The sequence below is a fragment of the Prionailurus bengalensis genome, chromosome B4 (genome assembly GCF_016509475.1).
Source record: "Prionailurus bengalensis isolate Pbe53 chromosome B4, Fcat_Pben_1.1_paternal_pri, whole genome shotgun sequence".
In the NCBI taxonomy this organism is placed as follows: Eukaryota; Metazoa; Chordata; class Mammalia; order Carnivora; family Felidae; genus Prionailurus; species Prionailurus bengalensis.
In genome coordinates, this window is record NC_057358.1 from 11,095,001 (window position 1) to 11,108,067 (window position 13,067).

A 13,067-nucleotide genomic window follows, 5' to 3' on the forward strand; every position below is an offset into this window, starting at 1 on the left:
CAATTGCCTTCAGCTCAAAATGATCCTTATGCCAGTGTGGCATATTTTGGAGTGGCATACCATGAACCCCTTTAGAGGATACCTAGAATATTCCTATTCTCATGCTCAATCCATTGCTAATTGTCTTGTACCCTGACACACAGACTTACTTATCAGGCCTCATGCAGGCTCAAGATCATTACATTCTAGGAATTATGCTGAGAGCCACTACCATGATTAAGACCTTGTAATAACAATATAATAATAACAATAATGATAGCAGCTAATATGTATTATTTACATTATGCCAGGAGTTGTTCTAAAGTGTTTTATAGTTGGCTACACCAACACCATTAGGTAGGTAGTATTACAATTCCCATTTTACAGATAGGGAAACTAAGACTTAGAGTGGGACTTGGCCAAGGTCCCAAAGCTAGCAGCAGGATTTCAACACAGGCTGTCAGGCTCTAATATCCATACATTCACTGGACAGATGTTTCTGGGGTACCTATTTTGTGCCAGGCCCTGTTTTAGGCACTTATGATACAATGGTGAGTAAAAACTACAACAATCTTTATCCTTAGGGAGCTTACATTTTAGTTAAGGGAGATAGACAAAAAATGAGAAGCAGATTGTATGGTATGTTAGGAAATTATATGCGTTATGATAAAAATAAGAGTGAAGTAAGGGGGAGCAGACATATGAGGGGTGATGAGGCCACTGGTGATTTTAAGAGGGACATCAGGGCAGACCTTTCTAATTTTCAGTTACAGTTTTAAAAATATTTTATAAGTGTTTAAAATTTAAAATATAGCTTTTTATTTTAAGGATATTATAAGTAAACTCTACACCCAACGTGGGGCTCAGATTCACAACCCTGAGATCAAGAGTCACATGCTTTACTGACTGAGCCAGCCAAGCGCCCCTAAAATTTAAAATATTTTTAAACGTGAAAGATACAGAAAATCATAAACCAAATATCCATGTTCTCCTACAATTTGACAAATGCTAAAATTTTGAAATACTAACAGAGATAACATTTTGAAATATTTGTATCGGAATTTTCAGAAGTACTACAGCATTGTAGAAATCATAAAAGGTGCTATCCCACCCATTCTATTCTTCTCCATGCCCCCCGTAACCAATTTACTGAAATTGAAATGCAGCCTACCTAACCATATGCTTATACTTTTACTATATATGTACATATTCATTAAAAACACATAGACTAATTTTGCATATTTTTAAAATTTGTGTGAATATCATTCCTGTCAAATCTCCCCTCAACTTTATATTCTTGGGAACTATTTATGTTCTATGAGTACATCTAGTTCATTTTTTTTTAATTTCTGTGTGGCATTCCATGGTATAAATAAGTTAAGCCTACATTTTCCCCTTCTCCTCTAGTGGCCCAATACACTTTCTTTCTTTTACTTTTAATAGAAAGCTTTAGAATAAAAAACTTTTAGAAATTGAAGGAACTTTAAAGACAAGGTAGACCATGAGGAAATAGAATGGTTGTATCCTCCCAAGGTCACATAGCCAATCAATGGAAAAAATAGAATTAGAATCTGGTAGCCTGATACCCAGTACAACACTCAAGCAACTATGACAGCTTTACCTTTTTTTTACTGTTTTAATTTATTTTTAAGATACAGAGAGACAGAGCATGAGCAGGGGAGGGGCAGAGGGAGAGGGAGACACAGAATCGGAAGCAGGCTCCAGGCTCTGAGCTGTCAGCACCGAGCCTGACGCGGGGCTCGAACTCACTGACTGTGAGATCATGACCTGAGCTGAAGTCGGACGACTGAGCCACCCAGGCGCCCCGACAGCTTTACATTTTAATTCTAGTTATCTATATAGAACTGTACATAGAACCATCTCTACATCACTGTATCTATCCTATGTAGATGTAACATAAGAGTAAATAAGAGAACAAAACATTTGTTTTCCAGGAATAATGAAACTATTAAACTATATAAAACTGTAATTTTATAACAGTATTAGTAGTTTAGTAATGATTATAATAGCTCTTTTTCCACAGTCTGCTATGTATTTTTTTTTTAATTTTTTAATGTTTATTTCTTTTTGAGAGAGAGAGAGAGAGGCAGAGTGAGAGCAGGGGAGGGGTAGAGAGAGAAAGAGACACAGGATCTGAAGCAGGCTCCAGGCTCCAGGCTCCGAGCTGACAGCACAGAGCCCGACGCGGGGCTCGAACTCACGAACCGTGAGAGCATGACCTGAGCCGGAGTCGGACGCTTAACCGAACGAGCCACCCAGGCGCCCCTGCTATGTATTTTTTAAATTGAATGTTATAATTTTTAATTCAGGCGATAGCAATATGAATCAGATATTAATTCTAGGAAATAAGTCTGACTCAGTGTGGATGAAGTATGGCAAGGTCAGGAACGACCCAAGGCCAGAAGACCATTTAGGAAGCCATTGCGGTACTCCTGGAGACAGGTGCTGATGGCCCAGACTAGGCAGTAATGATGGAGAGTAGATTTGAGAACTATTTCGGAGATACTGTACTTGGGGTCCAGAGACGGGATCTATATCATCTTTATTCCCAGTTGCTGCCTAGGTTTTTGCACATTTCCCTGCTGATTTGAATCCACACGTTAGGGGGGGCTCCTGGGTGGGTCAGTTGGTTGAGCCTCCCACTCCTGGTTGCCGTTCATGTCATGATCTCACAGTTTGAGCCCCAAGTCAGGCTCTGCACTGTTAGCACGGAGCCTGCTTGGGATTTCTCTCTTTCTGCCCTAACCCTGTTTGCCTGCGCATGTGCGCTCTCTGACTCTCTCTCTCTCTCCCTCAAAAAATAAACATTTAAAAATAAATAAATGAATCCATGCCTTATGGACATGCCATACCTTCTTCCTCTCCTCAGCGTCAACTGCCACCTTCCTACTTGTTCCTCTTCATTCACCAGAGGCTTCAACGCAAGACGAAGACCTCAGTTCTGGCCATTTCCAACCTGATATTAATGTTCCAATGGCAACTTGCCTAAAGATCTGACCTCTCAGAAGATCTTGACCTTCACACCTCTGATGACATTTTCCACACTCTACTTTAGCCATTTTATCATTGTCAAAATTTGCATCACTTCAATCATCACATCAAACACCCCATTTTCTTGCTAAGATCTTCTGTTCTAGCTCAGATTCTCAGGCACCCCCAGTTTACCTATTCTTCAACCTTGTTGGAATCGCCAGCCCACTGGCACCTCCCTCCTTTTATCAGTCCATTCTTATATTTCTAGTCTTTTTATTTTCAGCATAGAGTCCATTTTTTTGTTTTTAATTTCATTCTCTGGTATCTTTTTTTAAAATAATTTTTAATGTTTATTTTTGAGAGAGAGAGAGAGAGAGGGAAAGACAGGGTGCAAGTGGGGAGGGGCAGAGAGAGAGGGAGACACAGAGTCCAAAGCAGCCCCCAGGCTCTGAGCTGTCAGCACAGAGCCTGATGCGGGGCTCGAACTCAGGAACCACAAGATCATGACCTGAGCCGCAGTCAGCCACTTAACTAGCTGACCCACACAGGCACCCCTCTCTAACTAGTATCTTAGACGTCTTTGTCTCTTGGCCTATTATATCTGCTTGGAAAAACGATAGCCCTGAATGGATCTGGTCATCATCCTTCCCACCTTCTCTGTACCAAGCCAAATGAGCACTAATGGAGAAAATCACAAAAGAGCAGAAATTGTTATCACTTTCTATTCATGGTCACCAACCTCAACGGGGTGGCCCCCAAAACTTTAGGACAATCTACATTTCACTCCTCTCCTCAATAACGGTTTTGTACTGTTTCTACCATTCTCAACTCTGACTTGCCTTGCCACTCCCCAGCACCTTCTTGGATAATTCTTTGGGGGTAAATTATAGCCTCATACTTTACATAGAAGAAATCCCCTCAGAATTCCACCACTGAATCTATTACTCCAATTGCTTTTGTACCAATCTTCTCTTATTTCCACCTAAATCAATGGAAGACATGTCTCTCCTCCTTTCCAGCATCCTCTGTGCTTGGATCACATCCTTTCCCACCTCTGCATGGACTTCAGTCTATTGGATTATCCCTCCCTTCTGTATTTTTGATTTAGTACTTTGTAATATCTTTCAAACATGTTCTGGACTCTTTTGTGTTAAAATTATAAAGAAAAAAATCATAATCGCCATAATCAGCTTCATCCCTGAAGATTCTGGTCTGGTGTCCTTTCCCCTTGCAGGTTTCCCTGGCACACCTGTTTGTACTCCATGCTGATTGTCTATGCTCGCAGGGTACTTGCACAGGCAGGTGTCCAAGCATCTCTCATACTGTGTGTTGAGTTCACTCTGCAGCTGGACTGGGAACTGATTAAGGGCAGACACTGTTTCTTACGAATCTTTGTAACCTAGCGAAGTGCTCTGTGGGCACAGTGGTTGAGTGAGCCAGGTGGAGAGATATCTTGTAATGTTCTACGAGTATGGTGGGGGGCGGGGGGTACAGCTGCACCTCTGACTGGAATGGTGGATGACTGGCTAGGGAAGGATTCAGATCCCTTTCATTGCCCCCCACCCTCCATTGGCAGGTAAGTGGTGGAATAAATTAGTTGGGGAAATTGTCAGAGATAGACCAACCGAGAATCTCAAATATCTCCACACTGCCTGATTTCTCTTCACTTTTATTTTATCCCTTTCTTGCAGGCTCCTTCTCTCCTATTTTCTACTTTCTTCCTCAATGTTTCTTTTTTTTAACTTATTTAAAAATTTTTTAATGTTTATGTTTTGAGAGAGAGACAGAGTGCGAGTGGGGGAGGGGCAGAGAGAGGGAGACACAGAATACCAAGCAGGCTCCAGACTCTGAGCTGTCAGCACAGAGCCCTGCTCTGGTTCCCGGCCTGAACTCACCAACTGCGAGATCGTGACCTGAGCCGGAGTTGGAAGCTTAACCAAATGAGCCACCCAGCCCCCCCCCCACCCCCCCACCCCCGCCTCAGTGTTTCTTAAGAAAAAAAATTAAAGGAGCGATATTGATTTTTCTGGCTCCTTCAGATGGCCTTTCCTTCTTGAGTCCCTTGGTCTCGGTCCCACGACTTTTTTGCACCCTGTCGCTGATTTTTCCCTTCGGTACGAGAACCTGTCTCGTTCTGTGTGGTCGTGTTCGCGGGCTTCCAGCAGAGGGGTGGTGGGTGAATACTCCTGGCTGGGGTCTGCAGGATATATAGAGATAACGAGTTTTGTACCGGAAAGCAGATGACGACGCCAGGCTCTGCACTCCCGGCTTCCCTCCGCTGCCAGAAGCGCACGCCTGGCGCCAGAGCCCAGCAGGTGGCTCCGCCCCTCCGGCAGCTTACCTGGATTGGCTCCCAGGGGCAGGCCCCTGGCCAATCAGGCGCGGGGGCGTTGTCTCGGGCGGGGCTTCCGCTTCCCGCCTCCCGCCTCCCGCTTCCCGCTCCTCCCCCTGCTCCGGTTCCAGGCAGTCCAGGATTGACCCCTCGTATCCAGGCGACTGCTGCCCCTTGTCTTCCGCCCCGAGTCCAGGCGAGACATGGCCACGGCCACTGTGGCAGCAGCAAGACGAGGCTTCTGCCGAGCCCCTCCGCTCCTATTCCGGCGCGGCTACCAGACAGAGAAGGGTGTCTATGGCTATCGGCCGAGGAAGCCCGAGAGCCGGGAGCCCCGGGGCGGCCTGGCGCTCCCCTCAGGTCGGGGATAGGGCCGTGCCGTGCACGTAAGGGCTGGGGAAGCAGGGGACTTCCCTGACAGGCCTGAGGTGGGATGCTGTTGTGGGAGAGGCTGGACTTCTGGGGGTCTGCACTGTGCGCTCAGGCCCTTAGGGAGTAAGGGGAGATGAGGGGGCCAAGGAAGGCAGGTTGGGCAGGGGGAGGTTGTCAGTGTGAGGGTCACCCTCTGTCCAGCCTTAGTAGGTGGGGAAACGTGAAGTCGGGGTCTCGGCATTGGATCCACGCGTGGGTGATCTTCCCATCGCTCGTGTTCAAACTGGTTTTGTGAGGTCTTGTCTTTTCTGTTCCTTGGATGTAAACTTGTGGGAACTTAGCTCTTGCGCAGGCGGAGCTGCGGGAAAAGAAGAGCTCTAAGATCTCCCAGCTCGTTGAGCTTACTCAAGCATACATTTCCAGGGCCATCTCTAAGGCTCTTGTGAGCAGAATGTGTGGGGATCACGACTGTACAGCTAGGGTGAAGAGGGCAGTTAGCTGGTGGTTGGACCACAGCATGGTAATAATTATTTGTCTCCTTGGCCTAACTAGCCTCTTACTTTAATATCAGTTTAAGATTCTTTGCTGAGTTCAGAACCATGTTACTGATGGTTTTAATGGGTTAGGAGACCTGAATATTAGTTTTGGGGACCTCTCTTTGTATGCTCATGTACAAAAAATCTATTTGCATATTTGGTTTGTGCCGCAAAGTTGTGATGCATTTAATCTTCACAGAACAGATGAATACAGATTGATTATTAGAAGAAGATCATTTGGCATCTTTGATCCAGTTACTAGATTGACAATGAAGATCCTCTTCATCATATAAGTACCTGAACTTTGACTCTTATATTACACACTGGGACCTCAATAGTTTGTTCTTGACCTCAGGTGACTTTGATAGTAAACCTGATTTCTCTCTCTTAGATGCAGTGGGGTTCCTTTAGGTTCATTTTGGCCAAATAGATTGTTAATCCTTGGGGATAAGACTATTGGTATCTTATTTCACTTTGCAAATCGAGTGTCAAGACTTTTCTATGTCAGTTATTCTCAAAGTTAAGTGTGTGTTCAAATCATTTTGAATTGATTTTTAAAATACCATTTCCCAAGCCTCCCCCCACCCCGGGGTTCTAATTCAGTGGTCTGAGATAGATTTCAAGAATATGGATTTTTATCAGGCACCCCTGGTGATTCTTCAGCAGAAAGGCTATAGCCATCTATGGCCAAATACTGTTATAGTCATAACTCACAAGTGTAGGACATATTTGACAATCTCTTCTTCGTTTAGGATCATATTAGTGTGTGTTCAGTGCATAATTATTGTGATCTTGTTTAAGGTTTTCCCTCACAATTGGGCCTCTATTTGATTCTTATTTATTTATTTAGAAAGAGAGAGAGAGACAGAGAGCAAGCTGGGGAGGGTCAGAAAGAGAGAGGGAGAGAGATATCCCAAACAGGCTCCCTGCTGTCAGCACGGAGCCCAACGCAGGGCTCAAACCCACAAACCATGAGATCATGACCTGAACCTGAACCAAGAGTTGGTCACTTAACTGACTTAGCGACCCAGGTACCCCTCTATTTGATTCTTCAGCCTGGCAGCTAAAACCTAAGCCTTGCCTTGGAAAACCTAGGCCAGTGGTTTTTACCTGGAAGACTGTATCCAAATCATTTTGGGAGCTCTGGGCTGGTGTGGCTTGAAAAAATATCTCTGGGGTTGATTTTGTATGTAATCCCTTCCCTCTTCCCTCATCACCAAATTGACTTTTCCCACTCCCCCCGCCGATCCAGACTAGTAATGATTTTGCTATACTGTGAGGTGCTTGGTGACTTTGAAAGTTCAGTATTGAGTTAGGACTGAACGCCAAAGGTGTGCTCATGTGGTATTGGGAGGAAAGAGTGAAATCAATGCTGGGAAATAATTGTTGCACAGTTGCAGAATCTAGCTTAAGAAATTCTGTTGCTGGGGCACTTGGGTGGCTCAGTTAAGCACCTGATTTTGGCTCAGGTCATGATCTCACAGTCTGTGAGTTTGAGCCCCACATCGGCCTCTGTGCTGACAGCCCAGAGCCTGAAACCTGCTTTATATTCTCTGTCTCTGTTTCTCTCTCTCTCTCTCTCTCTCTCTCTCTCTCTCTGTCCCACCCTCCCACCCCACTCATGCTGTCTCTCTCTCTCTCAAAAATAAATCAAAACATAAAAAAAAGAAAAGAAATTCTGTTGCTAAGGGCAATCTTTTATTCTTATTTTTTTTTAATTCATTTGTTTATTTTGAGAGAGAGAATGAGAGAGAGGGAGGGAGAGAGGCAGAGAGTGAGGGACAGAGAAAATCTCAAGCAGGCTCTGAGCTGTCAGCATAGAGCCTGACCCAGGGCTCAGTCTCATGAACTGTGAGATCATGGCCTGAGCCGAAATCAAGAGTTGGACACTCAACTGACTGAGCCACCCAGGCGCCCCTTCATTCTTCCCATTAAAAAAAAAAAAAAATTACCATTTGATTTAATTTATTTTTTAAATTTACACCCAAGTTAATTAGTATATAGTGCAACAATGATTTCAGGAATATATTTTTTTAAAATTTTTTTTTAACGTTTATTTATTTTTGAGACAGAGAGAGACAGAGCATGAACAGGGGAGGGTCACAGAGAGGGAGACACAGAATCCAAAACAGGCTCCAGGCTCCGATCTGTCAGCACAGAGCCCGACACGGGGCTCGAACTCACGGACCACGAGATCGTGACCTGAGCCGAAGTCGGCCGCTCAACCGACTGAGCCACCCAGGCGCCCCAGGAGTATATTTCTTAATGCCCCTTACCCATTTAGCCCATCCCCCCTTCCCACAATTCTTCCTATTTTTTAACTACTGTGCATAAAACGGAAAGGCAAGTGGTCCACTTTATACCTTTTTCAAAATGACCATTGCGTGCAGATCTGTAGCAGTTTTTTCTTCTGTTTCAGAAGGTACCAGTTATTTTGTAGATCACTGTCTCCTACTAGCCTATGTGGGAGAAAGGGGGCAAGGAGAGTTGCTGTCACTTCTGGTAGTATCTCACTGTCAGGACTTGGTCAGTATGTATCTGCAAAGGAGATTGGAAAGCATAATTTTTATTCAGGTTGGCCATGTATCAGCTAAGAATTATCTGGGGAAAATACTGAAAAATAATTAGTAATCACCACATTCCACCCCTTTGGCCACTCAAATAACCTAAGCTTTTTCTTTTTTTTTTTTTTCCCTTTTATAGAATGGATTCTGTCTCCTCTATTCAGTTTTTGAGTCCAGTTCAAAGTCTGTTATCTCCCGAGAATGTGCAGTCCTCTCTGTCAGGACTGGTTGTGTCTGCTCATGCTTTAGAATTTCATGAACTGCCATGCACCCCCTACTGACACATTCCATATACAAAGAAAACTCCCATCTGGAAAAGAAAGGAATGAGGAACTCTAGTAGTTACTATTCAAACCAGTTATCAAATCCTGCTGGAGAGGAATGATAAGAGCTCCTTTCTGCGGCGATGTAGCAAGTTCACAACATTCCCCTGGCTTTGCCGGCGATGTAGCAAGTTCACAACATTCCCCTGGCTTTGCCGTGTGGGTCTTTCTTTATCCATCGTCTTCTGTGGCCGTCTCTGCCTTGGACATTGGGGAGTATGCCCTCCTTGGAGGCTGCTCACCGTCCACAGCCTACCTTATTTTGGTAAGGTTAGGAACCTGAGAGTTACTTTAGGGGGTTATCAACGACACGGTTGTTTTTACTTAATTTTTTTATTTTTAATGGCCAAAGTTGGGATTTCTTTGGCAGTACAGTTTTCTCACGAAATTCATAGGCTTGCAGTCTTTTTGCTTGTGGTCATTTTATGACCAAATTGCCCCCAGACAAAGATCTCCTCTAGAGCTAGTTTTTAAGCCCGAAAACTCCAGTCTTTTATTTACTTCTTCTGTGCTCCACCCACTCAGCTTCCTAAACGTAGAGGTGCTTACCTTGAGACCATCAAAAATGATAGGCTTGAGTGGGAAGGTAATACCCTTGATTGGAACTTGGAGGCTCAGTGTCCCTCATTGCCTAACGGGAAATGCTTACTGGAAGGTCCTTGAAGAAGGGTTTGTCTGTTTTCCCTCTTGGTAAGACAGCTTCTTCAGAACCACTTTTTATAATTGCCTCTAGTTTTCCAAACCTGCTAGGATCTGCCTTCTAGCAGAGCTGAATTTCCCTCCATCTCTTCTTGCCAACTAGCTCGCTCTAGCTTGACCTCATCTCCCTCCCAGGGCTTTCCTGAAAGTGACAAGAAACAACAATCACATGCTACTGAGCGACAGCTCCGTGGACATACAGTCTGCCTTGCAGGACATCACTGGTGACAGTTTCACCACGCATTTTGTCAGATAGCATAACACAGTGCTCATTAGCTTTTTAGTCTGAAACATCTGGGTTCTTGGTATCTACCGCCTGACTGCTAAGCCAAGGTCATATGTATTTTAGGCTGTTATGGTAGCAACCCACCTCGAGTACCAAATGGTACTTCATATAGAGACCATACCCTATAGATAGGGTAAGTTCAGGGGCTGTGTTGGACACGTGGAGGAACGGTGACATAAGTGAGAAGAGTAAAGGTCTGAGCTGGTATGACAGTTTTGCTCTGCAAGGTCCAAAGGGGTTCAAGCTCCTTCTATGTTGTTTCTTCACCATCCTGTGGGTGTTGCTGTCTACTCCGGTCCAGGATGGCTCATCACTGCATCCACACTGTGCAGCAGGATGGAGGAAAGCGAGAAGGGAAAGAGGACACATCTCCCTTTAAGGGCAAGACCCCAAAGTTGCACAGATCATGGCTACTACCTTCTTATTCATCAGAACTTAGTCACATGGGCAACTGGCTGCCTGGAAGGCTGGGACATATATCTTTATTCTGCATGGCTGTATATTTGATTATTACCATGAAAGAGAAGAGAAGTTGTAGTTGTAGTAGGCTCTGCTACAGACATATTGTAAAAATGTGGGGCAAACAACCCACTTTCAACCTTTCACCTCATACTTCATATCAAATCTTGAGCACTGTGTTTCTCAAAGCCTTGCTTTCTGTTTTCACTGTTGGGATCCTAGCGTAGGCCTTTAATTCTGGTCTGCTGCTGCTGCTGCAAGAAATATTAATCCAGGTGCTCCTAGCCAAGTCTACGGATCCCTGAGGAAAAGTTTTAGAGGGTCTGTGGCTTTTGCACAACTGTGTGTGTCTATTTTTAGGCAAAGGGCCTGTAGCTTTCATTGAATTCCCATGACTTCAAAAAGATAAAACTGCTAGCCTCACTGCTATGAAAATTTGTGGCCTAGTGTATTGCTACAATTTCTCTAAAACATTGGTTTCATTGAGTTATTTTCTTTTTTAAAAATTTTTTTTAATGTTTTTATTTATTTATTTATTTATTTATTTTTAACGTTTATTTTTGAGAGAGACAGAGACAGAATGCGAGTGGGTTAGGGGCAGAGAGAGAGGGAGACACAGAATCTGAAGCAGGCTCCAGGCTCTGTCAGCACAGAGCCTGATGCGGGGCTCGAAGTCACAAGCTGTGAGATCAGGACCTAAGCCAAAGTTGGACGCTCAACCAACTGAGCCACCCAGGCGCCCCTCATTGAGTTGTTTTCTTAACTCAAGTCTCCAAATGCTCTATTTTGCCTCTCAGAATAAAATCCCAGATTCGTTAGCTTGATATTGAATGCCCTTCATGTTTCATGACCCATTCTGCCTTCTTTCTTACCTTTCTCTGACATAAATTCCCCCATGTTCCAGCCGTTATGCAAGGCTCTCCCCGCTCATTCTGTATGCCCTTCCACTTCATACCCATTCTCCATGGCTCATCTCCATTCCCATCTCCTCTGTAACATCTGTCTAGACAACTCCAGGCTATCCTAATCTGATCTCCCTCAACTCTCAGTCCGAGAGACCCCTTGGATTCTACTGAACTTTTTATGACTGTGTGCAGTTTCATATAGAGACCATCCTCTCATGCTGTAAGATCCTGCTTGGTAAGCTCCTTGTCTTGCATTCCTCTCAGCTCTATATTTAACCGAATACTTATTAAGTGAATTATTCCTACTAAGAAATGGAAATACAATTCTGTATATGCAATTTATTTGTGACATTTGGCGCGTTTGAATTTTGCGTGTATAACCGTAACACCAATTATCAAGAAAGGAAGCACTGTATACATTGGGTAATATACTATATTACTATGCTTTAGAAGAACTAATAATTTCTTTTTTGCTCATGAACACAATGAAGACTTGCTGGGTTTTTCCTTAAATTCCATTTAAGTGGGTGCTTATGGTCAGTTCTGTTAATTAGGAGTACATGGTTTAATTGGCTCAAGTCTTTTTCCTTTTTTTAGTTTTTCAAAAAAATTTTTAAATGTTTATTTAGTTTTGAGAGAGAGAGAGAGCGAGCATGAGTAGGGGAGGGGCAGGGAGAGAGGGAGACACAGAATCTGAAGCAGGCGCCAGGCTATGAGCTGTCAGCACAGAGCCCAACATGGGGCTTGAACCCACGGACCGTGAGATCATGACCGGCTCAAGCCTTTTTCATGACGCCTGCCAGTTGTCCTAAAAGGTACCATCTTGGATGAGAGAAATGATTGGGTTGGTTGGTGGATCATGTCCACAACTCTTTGGGATTGGCAAAGTCAATCGAAGGACAATCTGTCCTGAAAATGGACACATGGCATCCTCCCACATCCAGGGTGACATAGTGAGATGGGATACGATCAAAGTTATGGTGCCTCCCTCCTCCTCTTTGCCTTTCCTTCATCAGCCTTCTTTTTACAAATATTTATCTTGGCTGAAAATCAATGCCTGCATGGGGCGACTACATCATTCACTAAGACATCCATTACATTAAGGCTTTAAAGAGATATTGAATTTGCTTCTAGTAACCTCTTAAATGACAGTGGTTTCACTAGTTAAAATTTGACCTGTGGTGAGTGTTCTTTGTTGCTGGCTATTAGTAACAACTTGTACTTTAACCTCTGTAAACCTCAATTCGGGTAAACTTCAGTTTATTCATCAACAATCCCAATTGAAAATGGAGGAGTGCCGATTCAGGAGTATCAATGTCATTATGGAGGATCAGATTACAAAAATATGGCAGAATTTAGGGACCAGCAGGAGATGGGCGCCATAGGATTTCAAGCAGCATTTAGCCGTTACTGACCTTGGCACTGAGCTTTAGTAGTTGAAGTGAGGTTGTGGGTATGTTGCAAATTAGAAATAATAGGAGCCTTTACTGGACTCATGAGAAAAGCAGTTGAAGAAAATCTTAATGCATTAGAGATTTTAAAAAAAATCTAGATAATTCTGGGGTACAATGCAGACCAGAAAAGGCTAATGACATTAGCCCTTGTACTTTTTTTATTT

General features: G+C 43.8%; 1 protein-coding gene across 2 annotated transcripts in view; it reads left to right on the forward strand.

The window, feature by feature from the left end:
• Positions 1-5,425: 5,425 nt before the first annotated feature.
• The window catches only part of DHTKD1 (dehydrogenase E1 and transketolase domain containing 1), a 51,644-nt gene continuing 44,002 nt past the window's right edge, over positions 5,426-13,067 (forward strand). The window contains exon 1 of one of the 2 annotated variants that reach the window (XM_043564734.1): positions 5,426-5,665. In XM_043564734.1, the coding sequence (XP_043420669.1) occupies positions 5,509-5,665 (157 nt within the window). In that variant the 5' untranslated portion in view covers positions 5,426-5,508. Of the gene's footprint in view, positions 5,666-5,998; positions 6,569-13,067 lie in introns of those variants that run through there. The other variant, XM_043564735.1, reaches the window with a different exon arrangement.